We start from the raw sequence: 19753 nt of genomic DNA, 5'->3' as shown, positions 1-19753 counted from the left end.
AAGTGAATGGCATTCAAATTAGTTGAAGATTGAAATAAGTTGAAAAATAAAGCAGAAGATTTAGCAAATTATAAAACTATCAACTAACGAAAACCAATGCGAAGGAGGAGGGGAGTTCAAAACGCGGTGCTTTTTAAAGCAATATTTAGGAGGCTTCTACTTGAATTAAATGCGTATAAAACCACGTTTTAAATTATGAACCAAGTAGAGGTAACGAAGCTCAAAGATAGCTTGAATCATTCAAGTGAACTAAATACATAAAATAGCTTAAAAACGTAATTCACGCATTGGCGGCAGATCCCAAAAAGTTCTGTCATAAGTTTTCTTTAAGAACAGTCTCTTTAACTTCATACAAAAGCGTTTTTTTTTAAATTTTGGATCAAAGCCAAGGAAGTAAATATTATTTAGCGACAAATGTATCAGTGCAACCATTTCTTTGACGTCATGATGTCGATTTTTTTTTTTAATTTTTGCCTATTTGACAATTTTTTACGTAACGAATCAAATTGTCTCTATTTTATTTATTTATTCATCTATTTATATCATTTTCCAATTTCATTTCATTAGGACTGAAAATCAAAATTTTCCCAACTTTCGATTAGAAAATTTGTGTTATATCATCTTAAAGTTATGGGCTTTTCCTAATCATTGCTTTACGCGGCATTAAAACGAAAAGTTTTTCTCTTGATCCGAGTGAGGAAATCATAACTTAACAGATTTCAGATAAAAGATAATTACATAAATATAGTAAAAATTTTGAATTATACAAGAAAAAATAAATAAAATAAAAAAAAAAAGTGTTTTAACGAGTTAAATTGGAATCATCTAAAAATATTCCTTCGTTTAACTCGTGAAGTTTTCGTTTTATATCATTTGCAGATAGCCTCTTTTTATTTCGAGTTTCCAACAAATAAATTAAAATCAGTTCGGATTTTTCGTCTTGATCTTTTAATAGTGTATCGCTTTCTTCTTGATCAAAAACTGGACTTTCAAAGCAACAGTCGACTGGACTATAGTCTGGTGAGCTACATATACTCCCGTAACAAGAATCGTATTTATTGCTAAACGAACTGCTCTGTGTAGATTTTTGCGAAAGTGATTTTTGGCGCATATAATATGTCTTTGTATTTTCTGAAGAAGACACAATTATTTCTTCATTATTTTCAATGTCATTATATTTATCATCTTCGTCGTCTATATTAATATCGTTAGCTTTATATTTATGGCCGTCATGATTTGGTAAACATATTTGGTCGTCATGAATCGGTATTCGTCGACTCGCCATATATAGTACTTTTAATTTTTCGGAAACTTCTTTTTCAAAAATGGATGAAGATTTTGAGCGCGTACGCCACTTTAGCATTCCGATAATTATTTTACAACCAGATAATTTTTATCCCAAAAAACTTTAACAAATGTAAACCCATCACAGAATAACACTTTGTTACTAATAACCAGTGTGGATGCTTTGTTTCCAACAATCAATTCGGAAATGAACTAAATATCTAATTTGTTAGTTACATTCTTTAAGATAGACAGATATTATTACTATTGACGAAATTAGTTTTTGATATGCACATTAGATTATTTTGCAAGAGTATCCGTATCATGAATTTTAATAATGTTAAAAAAAAGATAATCATCGGATCAAACCCACTACAAAATTCAAAAATGGTAAATCAAATGTTGTCCTGCCGCTGATCAATCAACTTCCTTTTTTGATTTTATTGAATTATGTGCTTTAAGACCTTAAATAAAACACCATTTTATATAAAAAATCACGTGGTATTGCCTGTACACAAATGGACTGTTTTTAGGGCTTTTTTTGTACGGAGCGTCAATCTTCTTCTATTTAGCAGTAGATTATTTACATAACAATAAATAACCCATCCACTAAACTAAGTAAACTATTTAGTGTTAGGATTTAATAAAATTTTAAAGAAATACGTAATGTAGGCAAAATTCTATTGAAAACATTTTTAGCTTTTCATTTTTGTTCGTGATTTTTATTCATATTTTGGTTACACATAGTTTTACTTGGTTATTTGTTATGAAAACCCATTGCATTAGAACTGGTGGAATTAGAGACATTTTATAGCTATTTTGGTCTGGTAGCTATTTTGTGTCACTTGTTGTATAAAGATAAGTCAACTCCTTTTTCCACTTTGTGTGATGGAGTTGAATTAAAAATTAGGTAAGTTTTATCACTTGCTTTTTTTTTTTTGTTATTATTTTTTTTTTTTTTTGTTTATCTTAGTCCTTCTTGTAAAAGAGAAAGCGTATTCTTCTTCGCAAGAACAATCTTAATTTCAATTCAATATTTATATTTTGGACCTTTCATCGATGCAATATTGCAGCAACTTTCAATTACATAGTAGTTACATGTTGCTACTATATATTGCAATTCCTTATCGTAATTTCAGTTAAATGTAACTTTTAATAAAAAAAAACAAAAAGATTTCTAAAGCCAAACCTTTCATGCTGCTCCTAACCTATCATGCTGGTAGAGCAACTAAATGATGTTTTTTGAGCAAAAAATGTATTTGAAAAACTTTAGGTAAAACTGCATTCTAAGTAAATATCTCGGTCAAAAAATTTAAAAATTGAAATACAAATGGATTGCTAGATGGCGTAAAATTTAGGGCGTAAAATCGAGGGTGCTTCTATAATATATTTCTCAAAAGAATCATTTTTAAGATTTTCAACTACTGGTTAAAACATTCAAAAAGTTAAGAAAAATAAGGTTATGAAAAATTGTAACTTTTTACTGCCAATATTGTAAATATTAAAATAAACAAATGATCAAAATGTCAGTTTGTTTAAATTTAACAGAAAAGTTAAATAACACCAAACCTTCCCGGGGGAAAAGATACCCAAAAAAAACTTACCTAAAAGATCGAGTTCTCAATTTATTTGACAAATTCCTTTTAAAAGTTTTTCAATGATATAGCTGCTTTTTTTCGTATTTCGGGAAAAGAAATATCCTGAATATAAATTGGTATTTCATCTGAGCCGACGGACGTGGGCGAGGAGGAAAGGGGGAATATATAACATGAAAGTTTTATTCAAAGCCAAAAACTATTGGATTCGACAAACATGAATAGAAACCACTTATTCTTTAATATTTATTTCTATCCGTTTCAAATGTAAATCGGGCTATTCAGGACTTACGGATTGAAGTGACAATCGTTAAAATGGCATCTAAAAAGTATCAAAAGTAAAACCGGAGCTGCATTTGCTTTTAAAACAAAGTTGTTTATGTTTAAAGATCAAATGTAGCTCCGACTTTACTGCGATTTACAGATCTGAGTTTAGAATCCTGAATTTATAGAAATCTGGTAACTTTTTATTAAGTAAATTTATTCATTAAATAATTTCTTAATTAAATAGAATTTTTCAAAAATATATACTTTTTCACATTTAATTAATAATAAAGTTTAAGTAACTTTAAGCAACTTTTCCACATGGTAATCTTCTTAGAAAAGTTGCGTTTTTATGCAGTGTAATTACTTTTTGCAAGTGAAATTACTTTGCTCAATAGAACCTATTTTCAATGAAGATTATTAAATGAAGAATAAAGATGATAACTAGTTTATCGTGTTGATAATCCTCTCTTATTCTTAATAATCTTGACTTAATTCTTCTTCTCTTAATTAAGAATAAAGAATTTATCAGTTGAATTAAGTTAATGCGATCATGTAATCAAATTTTGAATTTTTCAAACTGCTTTTTTTTGCTTTATGCAATAATTTCAATTACAAAAATAAGTCCGTAATTTTATTTTAAATTTCAAGTTTTCGTTTTTCAAAAATTTTTCTTTTTATTTTAAATATGAATTATTTACGTTTTTGAAAAGGTTGATTTGAAATAGATTAATATAAAGTGTGAATCTAGCCTAAGATTTCACTGGTGCATGTAGATTCTTCTACATAAAGTATCTAATTACATATGCTCTAAACTAAATTTTCGTAGGTGTTTTTTTTTCATGCAAATAATTTTGGATCTAATTATTAATTTTGCAAGATGTGTCGCGAATGACTCCTAACATATCTTTTCATGTTAAATGTTTTATTAAGTTATATATATATATATATATATGATAAATTTAATAACAATCTTGTGGCATCCGTTGTCTATGAAAAAATTTAATAACCTAAATAATTACAATAAAGGAATGTAAGCATATAAATGATTGAAGGATTTATATATTTCAATTGAATTTTCAGAAAACCTAAACATTTTGCATAATAAAATTTGAATTCATATTGATTTTTCATAGAATTTATAAAAATGCTTTTAATGGAAAAAGATTGTTTTGTTATATTTCCTACAGCCGTCCTTTTTTAAAATCTATCTTCTTTATGATTTAAGTTTTGTAGTCAACTAAACATTTCCTTATAAAATCAAAACCGAAATAGTTCACATTTTTGAACTTCGGCAATTGATGGAAGACTTTCGCTGGAGTTATACATGTCGTCATTAGAAGATTCCTTTAAACTACCCTGTTAGGTATTCAATGATTTCGCTCTTTGACGAACATAATAATTTTTTGTCTTTTTTGAAACAATTATTTCATCTGCGTTTTCGTCTTCGAATTTATTAAAGTCCCAGTCTTCTACTTTTATCTCGATGTTGACATTTTTAACTTCCCCGTTAATTGGTAAGCAATGCATCTCTACAAGAGGATTCTGGGATTTCATCGACGACTCCTTTTTCTCTACGTCATTTAAAGAGGAAGATCTAGGACGGGATTGCCACTTTAACATCTTCTTTCATTTGAACAGTTTTAGTTTTTAAACTTAAAATATTGAAACAAATAATATTTATAACATATAAAATTTCGATACAATAAAAATAAAATTTTTATAATGCCGAAATTTTATTACTAAGATAAATAAACAAACAAACAAAAAGATGTTTAAATATTAAAATTAGTTTTGAAGCTAGTCATTGTAAAACTCAAAAAAAACTCAGTTATGAAATAACACTTTCATTCTGTAAAGGTTAAACTAAATCCTGAGAAATATTCAACGATGTTTTAAAATTAACAAAATCTTACAAGGAGGTGTATCTACCCGAATCTTTAAAAACAAAACCAAACATTCGTACTAACATATAAGATGAACGGTAGCCGATGCTAATAAATTGTTATAAACGAGCAAAAGAAAAAAGAAGAAAAAGAAATGTGTAAAGTTCTTTCTGAGACAAAACTGTAAATAAGTTATATATTACATATTATATGTAAATAAGTTATATATTTACAACTTTATCTCAGAAAGAACTTTCAAAAGTAATGCTTGAACAATTTAAAACCAATCGAGAGAAATTTTAGTGTTTTTAAACTTTTGTTTGCATTTTCAAATGTAAACAAAACTAGGCTTAAAAACATTGAGCAAAGATTTTACAAAGCGACCGCTGTATAATTTATTTAGAAGTACTCAATGTGATATTGGCAAAAGGTTTATTGGAAACGAATAATTACTGGATAAATAAGGTTCGGTTAAAAAAATTAACAAATATCTTAAAATCAAAAGTGCTTTCTTGGAATTTTTAGGATCTACAAGCTGATTTGGGAAAAGTATTTCAAAAAAAAAAAAAAAGAAGAAAAAAGAAAACAATGCGAACCTAAATTATAGCCTCTAACCTTTAACAATAAGAAACCTTGATTAGATTAACCATGCGCTCCCACTAAAATACCATTTCGTTTATGTTTGAAGAGCTTAATGTAAAACTGATCAAGGAAACGTCTTTTCAATCTGGATTTGAATAATATTAATATTGATTAATTCGTATTTCAAATAATAATAATAACGTATTTATGTTGATATTAATATTTTAGTATTAAGTTCAAGCTCTATGGCACATCCATTTTGTTTAGTATTACAGTAGTATCTCAAAGAGAATGTATGTTAATAAATAGTTTCTAAAACAATATGCATACTTTTTAACATATATTTTAAACAAGTCTTTTAAATTATTCACTCCAATTTTCATCGTTAAAAGAGAGGAAGTTAAGCCCATTACACCAGCCTCAATTTTTTAATGACGTAATTTACGCCTCACTTAAAGTTTTCGAGAAGAGATCAAACGTCAACTGCTTTGTGTGATTTTTCAGTAGAGTTTTTGACCGTTTCCTTTTCTATGCAAAAAAAAGTTCTTGTTGTAAAACAACATTGATAAAATAAAAGCTTTTTTTTTTTCATTCAAGATAAAACCCGAAAGCTGAACTTTGAAAAGAAAAAAATTTTAAAAGGAGAATTCTGCTCAATATTATTTATTGTTACGTTTGGTAAAAAAAAAAAAAAAAAAAAAAAAAAAAAATATTTTTGTTTTGAAAATCCGTTATAAAAACTTAAATTATAACTACGCACGCGCGTACCGTGCTGCTACACTTTTCCCCACTTTTTAAGACTATTTTTCAAAATATATTCGTCCATTTTTAAAACATAATCGTAAACTATGCCAATCCGTAGAATTATTTAAAATGTCGACACTCAAAGGAGAAATTTAAAAAAAAATAATAAAAAAGATCATCTTACTTTGTTACTAATAAAAATTTCAGTTATTATTCAAGAGAAAATCCAGAAGTTTGGTTTAACGTCGCGAATAGGAAAACGTATTTGCACTGGCCATAAATAATTCAAGAGAATTCGGCATGGTAAGTTAAACGGGATCAATTTTTTGTGCTGTTTCTCTTGAGATATAATTAAATTATTTTTTATCTTTTTAATATATTTTCAAATATATTTTCTTATAAATTTATAGTTCTTCCGCATTTTCTTTCATGGTACCAACATGTTTTTTAATGTTTTCTAGAAGGATTTGTAATCTAAAAATCTGTATGATTTGAAAATCTGCAACATACTCTTTTGATCTTTAGAATAATCAATTTATTAGCTATCGTCTGGTCTCTTGTCGTAAAATGGAATTTATAACTCAAAAAAAAAAAAAAATCATGTGGTCTAGTTATGCATAGCACCATCAGTTTGATGTGCGGGAGCGTTTTAGTTGTTAAAATCAAATGATTTTTTATAAGTTTTTCCCCATTATTAATCGTAGGTTTAAAATATTTGCTCAGTTTATGTATTTTTCGTTCCGGAGTCGAAACAATAAATGCATAAGTTCGCAGGTTCGTTTAAAAAAAAAAAACAGCTACTACGACGCAAATGGCTGATAGGATGGAATTACATTATACCTTTGTTTTTTGAAGTTAGTTGCATATAAGAATGATAGTTTTTAAAACTTCTGAACTCGAAAATTGCTAAGCACCAATTAAAGAGTTAAAGCCAGATAAAAATACATAAATTTAAAATCTCTTGTCGCGTTTGGAATGTCATTTTACGAGTTTTATCATAGCTTTACTGGAACGCTATGTTAAGATGACGGCCCGTTTATAAACTCCACTGTTAGAGATATCATACAAGTTTTTATTTATAACGTTTGTTCGATGTTGAACGGATTTGGAAGAGAGATTTCTGGAGCAGGAAGGTTTTTTGTATTTTTGTTAAAAAGCACTAATTTTTTAATTGCATTTACTGGCAATACGCTCAACATTTTGTTCGCAACAATTAGACGATTTTCAACATGGTTTCTGTCTGAATGCTCTTTCTCATTATAAGTTTGTTTAAAAAAGTCTGGCTTGCCGTATTCAAAAAGATCGTTGTTTCTGTGGATGTGACGACCACCTTTAAATCTCCAATCATCATCCTCATCCTCATCACCTAGGTCTGGTGGTGGATTATCAAATGGAGCACGGAAGTTGTGCTGATAATTTCTTATTTCCTGATCTTCTGGTTTCTCATTGAACTCTGGATTTTCATGGAGGTATTTTTGTTCATCAAAATCTTCGTGAAATTTCTCTCGATCTCCTTCAAAATCAAACGATGGATGATTAATAAAACCTCCACCTTCATCATCTCGATTTTCATCATCAACATCATCATCATCATTATCGTTGTGTAAATTTCGATTATTGCTTAAGCTATGAACAGGATGGTGTAAATAATTCACTCTAGCAGATTTTTTTCTTTGATCAAGTCTGCTACTACTAGCTCTTCCAAATGTATTTCCCGCGGTATTAAATTCATTATTGTACAGATTTCCCCTAACATCGCCATGTTTTCTATTTTCACCTTGAAGATTTTCTTTATTTCTTCCAACAACATGGATTGAAGTTCTTTCAGCTTTGGTTTGTGTAGGCTTTAAGTGGAAACTAGAAAGGTGATTTAACGGAGTCATCATAGAGTTCAAGTTATGAAGCAAACTCCTGGAATTATGTAATTCTATTTTGTCACTCTGTGGAGTATGCAGGGGGTAAGCTTTATGCTTTACTACATCACTTTTAAACGAGGTAGCATCATCAAACACGGGGGTTGAAATAAGCCCCGATAAAGTATTATCTCCTGATTTGTATTCTTCAGGATAAGTTTCTGCATGAATTAAGCTGAAAGAAGTATCTTTTGCTCTGGAAGCATATTGATCATCGTAGCCTAGCTGCGCACGAATGTTTTTACCATGTGCTACTGGGTAATTTTTAGAGAGAACAGGTGAGCTTATGTAATTGGCCCATGAGGCGCCATTGTTAAAATAATCTACTGCAGGTTTGTCAAATGTTCTAGATGATTTATGTCCGGGTAATGCAAATTGATTAATTACATCAGTCATAACATCGCGTGGTTGATTCAAGGCTATTAGAGCTTTGTTAAGGTAAAGTTTTCGAGATTTTTCTTGCGAATTGGAGCTAACTATGAGCAGAATTTTTAGAAATATGATCATAAACATTAAATCATAAATCTTAGCAAAACGTTTACAGAAATCTTTAAAAACATTTTTTACACAGCTTGCTAACGTATTTCACTTGTTTCTAGATAAAATAAACGCTTAAAATAATATATTAAAGATGATTCTTCGCAGAAAGTTGGCTTACCTAAGCATGCGTAAGTAAGATAAAAAAATATATACGTTTCGTACATCATCCTTTAATATCTAAAATTAAAAATGAAAATAAAATTCTCAATTCAATAAGATATTGAATATTCCTCCAAGATATTTAAAATAATTAAATTTCTCATAAACTAATCCTAATTCTTTAAAACGTCGACTTAATACGAAAAACTCTCAGCGTACAAATGTAGATTTAAATTGCAAATAAGTTTACGAATTATGAAATAAAATTACAAAAATATTCTTTTTCATATATTAACCTGGGAAACTTTTGTCCCACAGTAAAAAATTACCCTACATTCTTCAAATTGTGATACTTAGATTATTAAGAAAAATCCATTTCATAAATGACGGGAAAATTACCAAGGCCTCTTGAGTATAATGATCAGCATGTTTTGATTGTTTATTTGACTACTGTACATGCTTCATTGAACAAACCTTTGAATAATAGAAAACATAATTTGAATTTGGAAATCGATTTGAGTTAATTCCCTTTTTTCTTTCATAGTTTTTTAAACTTGAAGAAAGTTTCGACGTGGAGTTTTTTAAGATTCGATCGTAAGAATTTAAGACGGGAAATACTTTTCAAAAAAAGGTAAACAACTGTATCAGTTATCACCAATGGGGCAATCAGACGATGGCCAAAATCTCATGTTAATGAAACATCTAATGAAAATCTATAAATTTTAATATTAACACGAGTGTTAATAAAAAAAAAAACAACAAGATTTTGTTGTTTTTGCACTCCTTCTCCAGTGTTCAGCCCTCTTGCTGCGCAACTGTTTTATTACCTTGTAGAATCAGGGTAGCGTCGTAAAAAAAAAACAAAAAAAAAACAGCACTTAAAAATTAAAAACAGTACTGTCGAAGCTACATTTGTTTTTAAAACACGAAATAAATTTTAAAGAGCAGAATTCGTTAGGAGATTTAAAAAAAAAAAAAAACATAAGTTACTAAGCACAAAAGAATTAAATAGGTGGTGATAACTTTAGTGGAAAAGTATCGCTGACAGTAATGTTCTTCTTTTTATTCAAAGTATACCGGGAAACTGAATTCGCGTTATAAGACGCGTTAAAGTTTAAAGTTCGATTTGGTTGATTTTTTAATTCATTTAAAATGGCCAACTTAGATACATTCGATTGGTTACTATATAAACTGTTTAAGGCATCTGTTTGCTGCTGATTCAAGAAAACTTGATCTGATTTACTTTTACTCTGATTTACTTTTATTTTTGTTGAAGTTTTAAGACTGTCGAATTCAGAACGGCGGCGATTCCGCGCTCTCACGATGTTAGACTTACAGCACTGAACACATATAACGTCTTCGTCAAAACCGATTGTTCCTTGCAGACACGAGCTATGATAAACATGACCACAACGAAATAATATCGCTTTAAAATCTGATAAAATATTGTCTTTAGAAAAATCACGTGCGCAAAGTGTACATTTGTTTTGCGAAGGTCTAAATCCACGCGATAAGAGTTTCTGTTCTTGGTCATATTGGCCGTGTAGATCTTTACACAGTAAACTATTAGTTGTTTCGAGGAGCGTAAGTTCATAATTATAAGTATCGAGCATGCCGAGAACCAGTTGTTTTATTTCACCAAACTTACCCGTACTGTAAGCAGGATCACTGATGATTTTCTGAAGAACTGCTGGTAGTGATATAAAAGACATCATGTTGGTCAACACGTCTCTAGTAAACTCTTTGAACACAAGAAAATGTTTCGAACTGGTATTCTGAAAGAAGATATTAACAAATTGTTTCATACTACAAACAGATAGCATATTTAAAAAAATGCGTGGAATTAAAAAAATCAAAGATTTTAGCAGACTACAAAAAGCAGCTTTTAAATCAAAAAAATTATTTAAAAATTATTTTACAACAATACGAAGCTGAGGAGCCATGACAGCCTCTAGCAGAGGAAACCAAATCGCTTCACGTTGGTCACTCTCAAGTCTTCGCGAACTCCTTTCGCACAAGCAAAGAGCATCTTTCAATGCTGAGCCTACATTTAGTATGGCGTTCTTTAGCTTAAAAGAGAAAGAAAGTTTAATGCAAGTTTAAACTAAATTTAAAATATTTTTGGCTCTTTCTCTTGTCGAATAACTTTTTTAAGGAACACTACCTCCTCGCTTTCTTCCTCATCTGCATGCTGCTCTCGAAAGCAATTATCCAATATTTGGACTTTAGCGCGCAAGTCATCACAAAGCAGTTTAAAAGCGCCGTGTACGTCTCCGAGTCGTTCATACAAATAAGCTGTTGCGTTTATCAAATTCTTCGGTTGAACTATCGACAATACTTCTTGAAGATTGTAGTTTTCCACGCTTTGTAAATATCTAAATAGGTTCCCAGTTTAATCAATTACAAATAAAAAATGTCTTATGAAAAAGATGTTTGATTTGAGGCCATTGAGTTTATGTAATAATATTCTTTAAAAAAAAAAAAACGAAAAAAAGAAGCGAGTAAAAACTAACAAATTATAGTAATAGCAGATTGGATTATTAATGCGAATACCTATAAACGGATTCCGGCTCATATTGACACATCAACGATATAAACTTCATATGAACACTTGACTCTAAGTTAATTATATTTTTTTTGTTCGCCTTTAATATTTCAGGTTTTGCTTGGAAAACTCCTTTGAGAAAGACATACTGAACTTCCGGACGATCGTTTAGATTGCTGGCTACTTTATTAAACGAAGAAGGAAAATTGGCAAGAATGAGTCGCGCAAACTTTAGACTATCTATTTCCACAAGCTTGTCCATTGAGTTAAGAACAGCAACAGAAATTTCTTCTTTTTCAAAATCAGTAAACGAGTCGTCAGAAAGCATCTTTTCTATATATAAAAATGCTAGGGGTTTCCTGGCTGGATCACGCAAATAGCAAGATAACACGTTCTGATACTGCTTCTTTTTGCTATAGATCATCTAAATATAAATTTAAAAACTTGCAATTTCTTTTTAAGGCAAGTTTGCATAGAATTGCAAACTTGCCTTAAAAGAAGAAATTGAAAAAGAAAATTGACTATAATTTAGGATATTTTTTTACATTTTTTTATGCATTTTATGCAACATTTCATAAAGATTTATGTGTTTTGTAAAACATAATTGAGCCAAAGAGAGCTGCAAAGCAAACTTAGATTTTTTTAATTGAGATTAGAATAATAAAAGTAGAAAAACTGTCTCTTAATAAAAAGGGAAAACTTTGTTTTTTTTTAAATTTTCTTTTCACTTTTTATTACTTTATTTTCTTTTAAATTTAAAACTATTTAACTCCTTAATCATTATTTGTTGCACTATCTTGGAGATGCTGACCTGATCTGACTTGATCTGTAATCTGAAAACTTCAGTTTTATCTTAAACTGAAAGTCATCATTTATGTTTTAAACACAAATCTGTAAAAAAAAATCCAATTTTCGTCTAAAACATCGGATAGAGTATTTTTGTGTCTCCAAATAAAAAGAAAGAAGTGATTTTACATTTTTTGTAAAAAAATCACCTCACAAACACGATAAAACTTAGCTGTCTCTGCCAAAGCCAATATGTGTTCATCATCAAACTGACGAAGCCCACCAACAGAATAAAGTTCAATTAATGCTTGTTCTCTTTCTTCATGTCCTTTTTGATTGTCTCCGTTTGTCAAAAACTCAAGCACCTACAACATAAAAAGGAATTCAAATTAAAGTGACCAGAAAGGAGTTTAATCTCCGACATCTCCATTACAAAAAAAAAGAAAAATATAAAACTAACTTCTACTCTGTGGAAGCACAACAACTTCCATTGAAATATCACTGCTAAATTACTAATTCAAAAAAAAACAAACCAGCAAATTTCCTATTAACATCAAAAACTAAGTTAAAACAAAACCTGCTTAAACAGTTGCTTGCTGACATGTATAGAATTTTCATGCTTTGCCATTTGTCGAGCAATAAATGTAAACAAATATCCCAATTGAATAGGCGAGAAAGATTTATCATTTAGCATAACTTCAAGTAAAATATCAACAATTTTTTGACGCTTTGATAATGTACTGACAATAATATCATTTTTTGCATCAAATTCTTTTTCTTCAAAAGCAATAAATAAAACATTTAAAAATTCTCGGGTGTCAAACAATAAAAGAGTTTTAACATGTGGGTAGGCTTCGGTATTGATATTCAAATCAGATCTCTTTTTAACAATCAAGTTAAAAATATTCTCTTTAACATCAGCAACAAGATCATCATCAATTCTCCCTAAAGGATATTGATTACCTGCTAAACAGCAACTCAAATAAACTAAAATTTTGTTTCCCAACTTTATATGTGTTTCTTTAAGAGTTCCAGAATGTAATCCTTCTTGAACTAGCTTTATAAGCTTTTCAAATGGAGTATAATAATCTTTTAAACCCTTATTATAGACATATATAAGTAGATCATACAAGCAATAATTCCAGCACAGCTTCACCATATAATTAATATCAACACTACTCAATTCCAAATGAACAAGGCATTTTTCAAGCTTTTCTAATTGACCAGACTTCTCATAGTGTTCTATTAAATCACGCATAACAATTGCAGTAAGGTACGTCAACTTATCATCCAGTATGTAATTCTCCAGCCCTTCAAGGAATACATTTCTTGCTATTTCATCATCAACAAACCGTTCATAGATATCATTAAATAGAATTTCAAGATTCCCTATAAGTAAGCAACTTTCAATTGTTATTGGTATTAGACTTTGAAAATAGACAGTAAGAGAGTTATTTTCATTTGTTTTTGGACAATTAATAGTCATTGCCGTATCAAGATACAAAAGAAGGATGTTTATAATTTCATTTCCAACTACTTTATGTCTGTATTCAATGCCACCTGTCAGACCAATAACAGCTTTACCTTTACCTTCAAAAAACAATTTGGCAAGTTGTAGAGCTTCAACATATTCACTTTGCTTAACAAAAAAATCCAACCGATCTCTCCAAAAACGCATTGTCAAACAATGAATAGATTTAGTTCCCAATAGAATTAACTGCCCGTTAAACACTTGAACTGACTGGTAACACGCATGAGCACTAGCAGCTTTTAATGCTGGACTAACATTTCCACCAGTTGGTAATGACTTAAAGAAACTGCTACCATAAACTAAGTTCACACTGCCTAAATCTAAACATTCAAGTTCTTCTTGAGTTTTTACATCAATTGTTCGTATGCATTCAAGTTTATCAATAGTTATGATAATTTGAGAACTTAGCCATGACATAGCCACTAGTGTATGGTTCAGTTTGATACTTGGTAATTCCTCAAAGCAAAACATGTCTTCAGTTTTAGACACCATGTATAATAAGATGATTTGATTACGCCCAAATGATAAAACAGGAGATACAGTTTTCACTTTATTTTCTGTTTCTGAAATTTTAAAGCTCCAACTTAATAGAGGCAAGCATTCACTAGGTCCAGTTAGCTTTTGAGTAAATATTGCATTTGGAATTGGCTTTAAATTTAAAATGATCAACTTTGTCAAAGTTGCCATTGCTAGAAGTGATGTATTATGAAAAAAATTAGCTTTTAACATAGAACTTATATGAAGTGGAAGTATGGTGCAGACTTCCCCTTTACTTCCTGAAAAAAAACAAGTTGATTCACAAGTGCGTGTAACCAACCGCTTAAAGTTAAGTATATAAACAGACCCACTACTGTCACTTAATAATGATACCGTTGGGTCATCAGTAAAATGAATGTGAAGGACAGCATAACCAACTGGATGAGCATCTTTTATTAGACGCAAGCAATTCCCTGTTGTTAAATCCCACATTGTAACTTGCCCAAGAGCATAGCCACATAATAGACGAGTACAATCAACATTAATTCCTATTCAAACATAATAAAAGTAAATTAATTTTGTAAGTGAACAAACATTGATATTAAGCCACATTAAAAACATTTGTATTTACATCCTCACTTGGTGATAATAAACTAGGATGTAATTCAACAATCATTTAGCAGAATAAAATTATTAGATGCTGTAAAAATATGTATTCCAGGTTAGAAATATTTTTGAAAGCTATTCAATATGCTGTCCAGCACAAGATATGACCTACTAGACAAATCAAAATATTGAATTAGATTAAAATTTTGTGTCTAAAATTTTATTAGACATAATTTAATTCTAATTCAAGACTTTTTTAAATGTGAAACAGCATTTATTAAACAGTTACTTTTATTAAAAGAAAAAGGAAAGAAAAATTTAACTAACCAGCTGATTTTTCTTGAAAAAAAAAAAACTTAAGGAACTTGCTAAATACTTTGATCTGAAATATTATGAAAAAAACTTTTGAATAATGTTCAATAAATCAAATAAAAACATTTTTCAATCAATCTTTGAAAGTAGTTTTCACATAGAGATATATAAAAAGAACCCTCATTCCATAAAAATGTTAGTTTTGGCATACTTTAAAATTCTGGAAATCTTGAGCAAGTTTGCTGAAACTATATCAGAATATGTCAACTTTGTACTATTTCTTATTTTAGGGTATTTATGAAAAAAATCCAGCTTGCTTCTATTATAAAAAAAGAAAATACAAAAATTGTTTTGGAAATAAATGCCTAAAAATAAACATAAGTTTAGATGTAATAGAAATACCATTTTCCATACTAACTCAAATGAATAAAACTATTAAAAAATATGGGAAATATTTAGCATTTTTATTTTTTTAAAGTTAGCTTACAATTAAGTTATAATTTAATTCCATTCCCCCTCTTTTCTCATAGACGCAATAACTGTCTGACATGAATAAACTAACACTATTCTATCATTAATTATACAAGGTTTTTCCTTTTCATTCATTAAATGATAGTTTTTTATTTGCAACAATGTGAACTTTAATTGTTGTTAATGTCATATTACTTGAAAAAAATTTAAATTCATAATTTTAATACAATAGATTCAAATTAGTTAAATATTCCTTAAGCTTAAATAGGGAACCCTAGAGAAAGCAATTGAATTGCAATCATACGGAATCTCTAGAAAAAGATTTTGATTAAGACTTAAAATATGAGGCTCCTAAAACTTGCTGAACTTTCTAAAGCAACTCAACAATTGTTTAAAGATTTCTAAAAACTTTCTACTTCAAATCTACTATAAAATTATATTGCTGTTTACTGTAAAAACTATTTCAACCGTATATATATAAAAAAGTAGAAGCATTCTTTTAAGTTATAATATACTAAAAATATATTATGAACTCAAAAAGTTGTTTTAAAAAAGAGAAATAAATTACCAAGTGCCGTAACAGCACCATAATTTAGACCATCAGCTGTGCTTCCTAGCACAAACTTCATAGCTTGATCACGTGGCTCAAAAACCAACACCAAACCATGTGACATACCAATAGCAATAAGATTTGAAACTGCAATTGATGTTGGCAAGCCTGCATCCCTGCGATTACATGCATCTGTCATTTGAGAAGAGATTTTTTTCAGCATAACATGACGCAAAATTGAACCATGGATCCTTGATTTTTTAGGTTTTGATAGTTCACTGATACTTATTTTGGGAAGTGGTAAGGCAACACTTGCTAAGCTTCGAGTACTATCATCAATTTTGTAATTCATCTCAGAGCTACCAAAGCTTTTAACAGAATTATAGTCTTCAAAGTTAAGTAGTTCATCATCTTCCTTTAAAATGCTTTCTAGCGTCGGAAGGTTAACTTCTTCAACTGGAAAATCAAATGAAAGATCTTCGTTCATTTTTTTTCATAACTGAAGAAAAAAATATTGAATTGTAAAGCAGATTTAAAAACTTTCAAAAAATGAGTGTCGTTTAGTAATTTTTCTTTTATAACACAATATAATAATTGTAATATGCATAGTGGATCTTTCCAATCAGTAATGTGAAAGGTATATCTGTGTTTGATCTAAAATGCGGACCACTCAGAAGCACAATCAAAGACTATTAGAAGAAACCAGTCGAGAAACGGCAGAAATATTCTCGACAACTTTTTTTGCCCGCGGCATACCGTAGATTTCCCTAATTCCGAACAAAATCGTACTTAAAGTTGAATAACTCCGCTTGCTTTTTGAATTTAATGTTATTTTTTTTGAATAAATAAACTGAAACCTAAACTGAGTCGAACCATATTAAGCAACAAGTATATTTATTATAAAAATATTGTTAATTTTTAAATTTAAAAAGTAAAGTTTTTGTTCGGAATTAGGAACACTTGTTCCTAATTCCGAACGTACATATCAAATCCCAAAAAATGGCATTCAGTTTAAAAAAGTAAATAGTTTATGCTAGTGTAGACCTCTAGCTTAGAGTAAGGTAAAAAGATTTTTAAGATTTAAAATTACTTTTGTTTTAATGTAAGGGTATAAAATTGTGTTGGTGTAGAGTGTGCATTATCTATTTATTAGATCCTGTCTTCCATTATTTTTTTGTAATCAGTCAAAAAAAAACCTTCACGGTCACTGCCTATTTCTGTCAGTTAACCAGAAGAAATCTCAGTTATTAGTATCAGGTTGGTTGCAGCCTTAGCGAATTCTTCCCCATTAATCAAATAGGAAGCTTGTAGTGCTTTTTAATCATATAGCAATGCAGTTTTATCCTTTACGCAGTTGTATTTTGAAATGGCAGTATTCAAAGATTGAAAAATTGTTCATTGTAATTTTGCTCACTGAAATATATTATTCTGAGTATGACACCTTATTATTGATAGTCTCAATACAGAGTTTAATTTTTCTTTCGCGATCTTCATTTTTTTTAAACTTTGACATTTTTTTTATTTATTAACAAACGTTAAGATAAACAAGACGTTTAGAAATTCAATAAAAAGGTTAAAAGCGTTTATTAGTTTCTAAGTTAATGTCGTTAAATACCATCGTTAAATATTGCGGTTAATTACTTGCACGTAAAAACGCTAACTTTTACAAAAAAAAGTGCATTCCAAAATCTGTTCGGAATTTGGGAAACATTTTAATTATGCAGAAAAGTACTGTTTTTGAGATATCTTACGAAGTATTGCTAATTTTTGACTTTTTTTTTTCAGATAAATAATTACCATCAAATTCTACATCGAACAGTACGCAATTTAAATTGCCTTTTTTTTTTAAGTCGGTTTTATATTGTTGGTTCTTCAGGGTTTTAAAAAGTGTTTTGCTTGCAATTAAAAAATTTAATGGTAGCAATATATATTTTCAAAATATTTTTTCATATTCTCATTACCCTTGTCTTCCAATTTATTAATCAGTTTTCCTTTTTAAAATCCCACAAAATTAAAAGATGTAACTATAAGTGACCTAAAGTTGTTCGGAATTAGGGACTGTTCGGAATTAGGAAAAAAAAAGTAGGAGCTATTGATGGACACAAAATTCTCCATCTTAAAAATAATAAGAAATTCGTCAAAAATGGATAACTCGGAGAAAACCGCTTGGTTGTCGATTGAGGCTTGGTTGTCGTTTATGGCTGTTGTAAAAAACTCTCTTGGAAATTAAAAAGCAGAAGACTATACGAATTCAGTTGTTAGAATGTTGAAGGTTTTTTGCGATCTTGGATGCAAAATAGTATCTATCGAAATAGTCATCTATCAAAATAGTCATCTATCGAAATAGTCAAATGACTATTTAAAAAAGAGCGGTTCCAACAAGATCTTAGGAAAACGGGTGATCGTTTCTAAAAACGTTTACAAATACACATGGTGCAGACTACTTTGGAGCATCAAGCAAGATGATTCAGGAGAATTTCACAAACAAAAGAGCTACAAAGGAAAGCTTTTTCTCGATTGAGTATTTAAGAGTAAACGATTTGTTCTATCCTTTTTAAAATTAAAGGTTGCATTATTTTTTTGTAAATCTATAAAAAGTCTGAGAATTTGATGGAATGATGTTTATGCTACAAAATGTTTATTTTAAACATATTTACATGATTCATATTTTAAATTTGTAAAAAAATAATATATATCCTCGCAATTAAAAATGAATTTCAAAACTGCTGTTCGGAAAAACTTCGGAAAAGTTGATAACAACTTAAAATTTTCAAAATTAAAAAAAAAGATAATTGCAAAAAATTTGATGTCAGATAACAAAAGTCAATCATTTTTTTTTTTATGTTTAAAGATTTAAAGTTTTGGTTTTGTTTTTTATTCATTTTAAAACAGATAAAATTAAATAGTCATTTTTTTATGGTTTGATTTGTAATATAACTTACACATTAACATGTGTAAGTTATATTACAAATCAAACCATAAAAAAATGTATGTTGTCAACTTAAAATTTTACATAGTAAAAAAAAAAAACTTTAAATCGATTTTCTCAAATTCGATATTTAAGTATTTTTTTACGACCTTAAACACCAAAGTACCGTTGATGGCTTTTCATGGCGGTATTTTTAATTTTACTTTTTTTTTTATTAATCAATAGCCTGTCATGTTATTATTTTGGAATGTTGCAATTAGAAATGTTAATGCGAGCTGAATATATTTATTTAGCTAACAGCAGAGTTGATAAATGGCGGAAATCTTCTCGCCTCCACTTTTATCGAAATTTTTATTTGAGGCAGAATGTTTTGGAAGCCGTTGCCAATCGGCGGGGGCGGAAGCCATTTGCGGTCGCCGGAAGAAGATATCTTGTAGGAAAGATAATTTGAAGGCTGCTTACCGGCTAAGAGTTCATTAAAAAAATAACGTTTTTGTTTTTAAATTAACAAGCAATTTAAAAATTAAGTTGGTTTTACATTTTACTTGCGTTTGATAATATCAATCGTCAAATCTTAAGTATTTAAACAGAAGTATAACTTTGTCAAAGAGTGATTTTTTTTTTCTGAAACCATCAAAT

The 19753-nt window shown here is 29.3% G+C and overlaps 3 protein-coding genes across 10 annotated transcripts; all 3 read right to left on the bottom strand.

Moving 5' to 3' along the window:
* Window positions 1-668: 668 nt before the first annotated feature.
* Window positions 669-2983, bottom strand: LOC149883146 (uncharacterized). Of its 2 annotated transcripts, none has more exons than XM_090100822.1 (2): window positions 2889-2983; window positions 669-1505 (listed from the first exon to the last, which is right to left on the bottom strand). In XM_090100822.1, exon 2 carries the CDS (start codon window positions 1361-1363, stop codon window positions 803-805), a length of 561 nt encoding a protein of 186 aa, XP_089956948.1. In that variant the 5' UTR covers window positions 1364-1505; window positions 2889-2983; the 3' UTR covers window positions 669-802. The 2 variants fall into 2 exon arrangements, with proteins under 2 accessions (XP_089956948.1, XP_089956947.1); XM_090100821.1 differs by having other exon boundaries at window positions 669-1524; window positions 2889-2943.
* Window positions 2984-4189: 1206 nt separating this feature from the next.
* Window positions 4190-9335, bottom strand: LOC145182065 (uncharacterized). Of its 6 annotated transcripts, none has more exons than XM_090100153.1 (6): window positions 9204-9335; window positions 8927-8985; window positions 6540-8744; window positions 5942-6139; window positions 5626-5756; window positions 4190-4798 (listed from the first exon to the last, which is right to left on the bottom strand). In XM_090100153.1, exons 2-3 carry the CDS (start codon window positions 8973-8975, stop codon window positions 7432-7434), a joined length of 1362 nt encoding a protein of 453 aa, XP_089956279.1. In that variant the 5' UTR covers window positions 8976-8985; window positions 9204-9335; the 3' UTR covers window positions 4190-4798; window positions 5626-5756; window positions 5942-6139; window positions 6540-7431. The 6 variants fall into 6 exon arrangements, with proteins under 6 accessions (XP_089956279.1, XP_089956281.1, XP_089956284.1 ...); XM_090100155.1 differs by having other exon boundaries at window positions 5645-5756; XM_090100158.1 differs by having other exon boundaries at window positions 9237-9287.
* A 450-nt stretch (window positions 9336-9785) lies between these two features.
* LOC145181014 (vacuolar protein sorting-associated protein 8 homolog) lies at window positions 9786-16833 on the bottom strand. Of its 2 annotated transcripts, none has more exons than XR_016456338.1 (7): window positions 16204-16833; window positions 12699-14794; window positions 12448-12603; window positions 11461-11876; window positions 11072-11282; window positions 10827-10976; window positions 9786-10682 (listed from the first exon to the last, which is right to left on the bottom strand). XR_016456338.1 is itself a non-coding variant. In XM_090100152.1 (7 exons), exons 1-7 carry the CDS (start codon window positions 16670-16672, stop codon window positions 9912-9914), a joined length of 4152 nt encoding a protein of 1383 aa, XP_089956278.1. In that variant the 5' UTR covers window positions 16673-16823; the 3' UTR covers window positions 9786-9911. The 2 variants fall into 2 exon arrangements, 1 of the variants encoding a protein (XP_089956278.1); XM_090100152.1 differs by having other exon boundaries at window positions 12816-14794; window positions 16204-16823.
* Between the last annotated feature and the right edge of the window lie 2920 nt (window positions 16834-19753).

This window comes from Hydra viridissima, unplaced genomic scaffold, assembly GCF_058129835.1.
Source record: "Hydra viridissima isolate aposymbiotic clone 2 unplaced genomic scaffold, HvirCarnegie_v1 scaffold_10, whole genome shotgun sequence".
In the NCBI taxonomy this organism is placed as follows: Eukaryota; Metazoa; Cnidaria; class Hydrozoa; order Anthoathecata; family Hydridae; genus Hydra; species Hydra viridissima.
Note: the sequence above shows the minus strand (reverse complement) of the source record. Positions and strands in the feature narration are given on the sequence as shown.

Coding starts and splice junctions, on each gene's coding strand:
- LOC145182065 (XM_090100153.1), bottom strand. CDS start 8,975: ATGATGTACGAAACGTATATATTTTTTTATCTTACTTACGCATGCTTA. Junction 8,745..8,926: donor TCTTACTTACGCATGCTTAG/GTAAGCCAACTT, acceptor TTCTGCTCATAG/TTAGCTCCAATTCGCAAGAA.
- LOC145181014 (XM_090100152.1), bottom strand. CDS start 16,672: ATGAACGAAGATCTTTCATTTGATTTTCCAGTTGAAGAAGTTAACCTT. Junction 10,977..11,071: donor ATGAGGAAGAAAGCGAGGAG/GTAGTGTTCCTT, acceptor TTCTCTTTTAAG/CTAAAGAACGCCATACTAAA. Junction 10,683..10,826: donor CTCCTCAGCTTCGTATTGTT/GTAAAATAATTT, acceptor ATCTTCTTTCAG/AATACCAGTTCGAAACATTT.
- LOC149883146 (XM_090100822.1), bottom strand. CDS start 1,363: ATGCTAAAGTGGCGTACGCGCTCAAAATCTTCATCCATTTTTGAAAAA.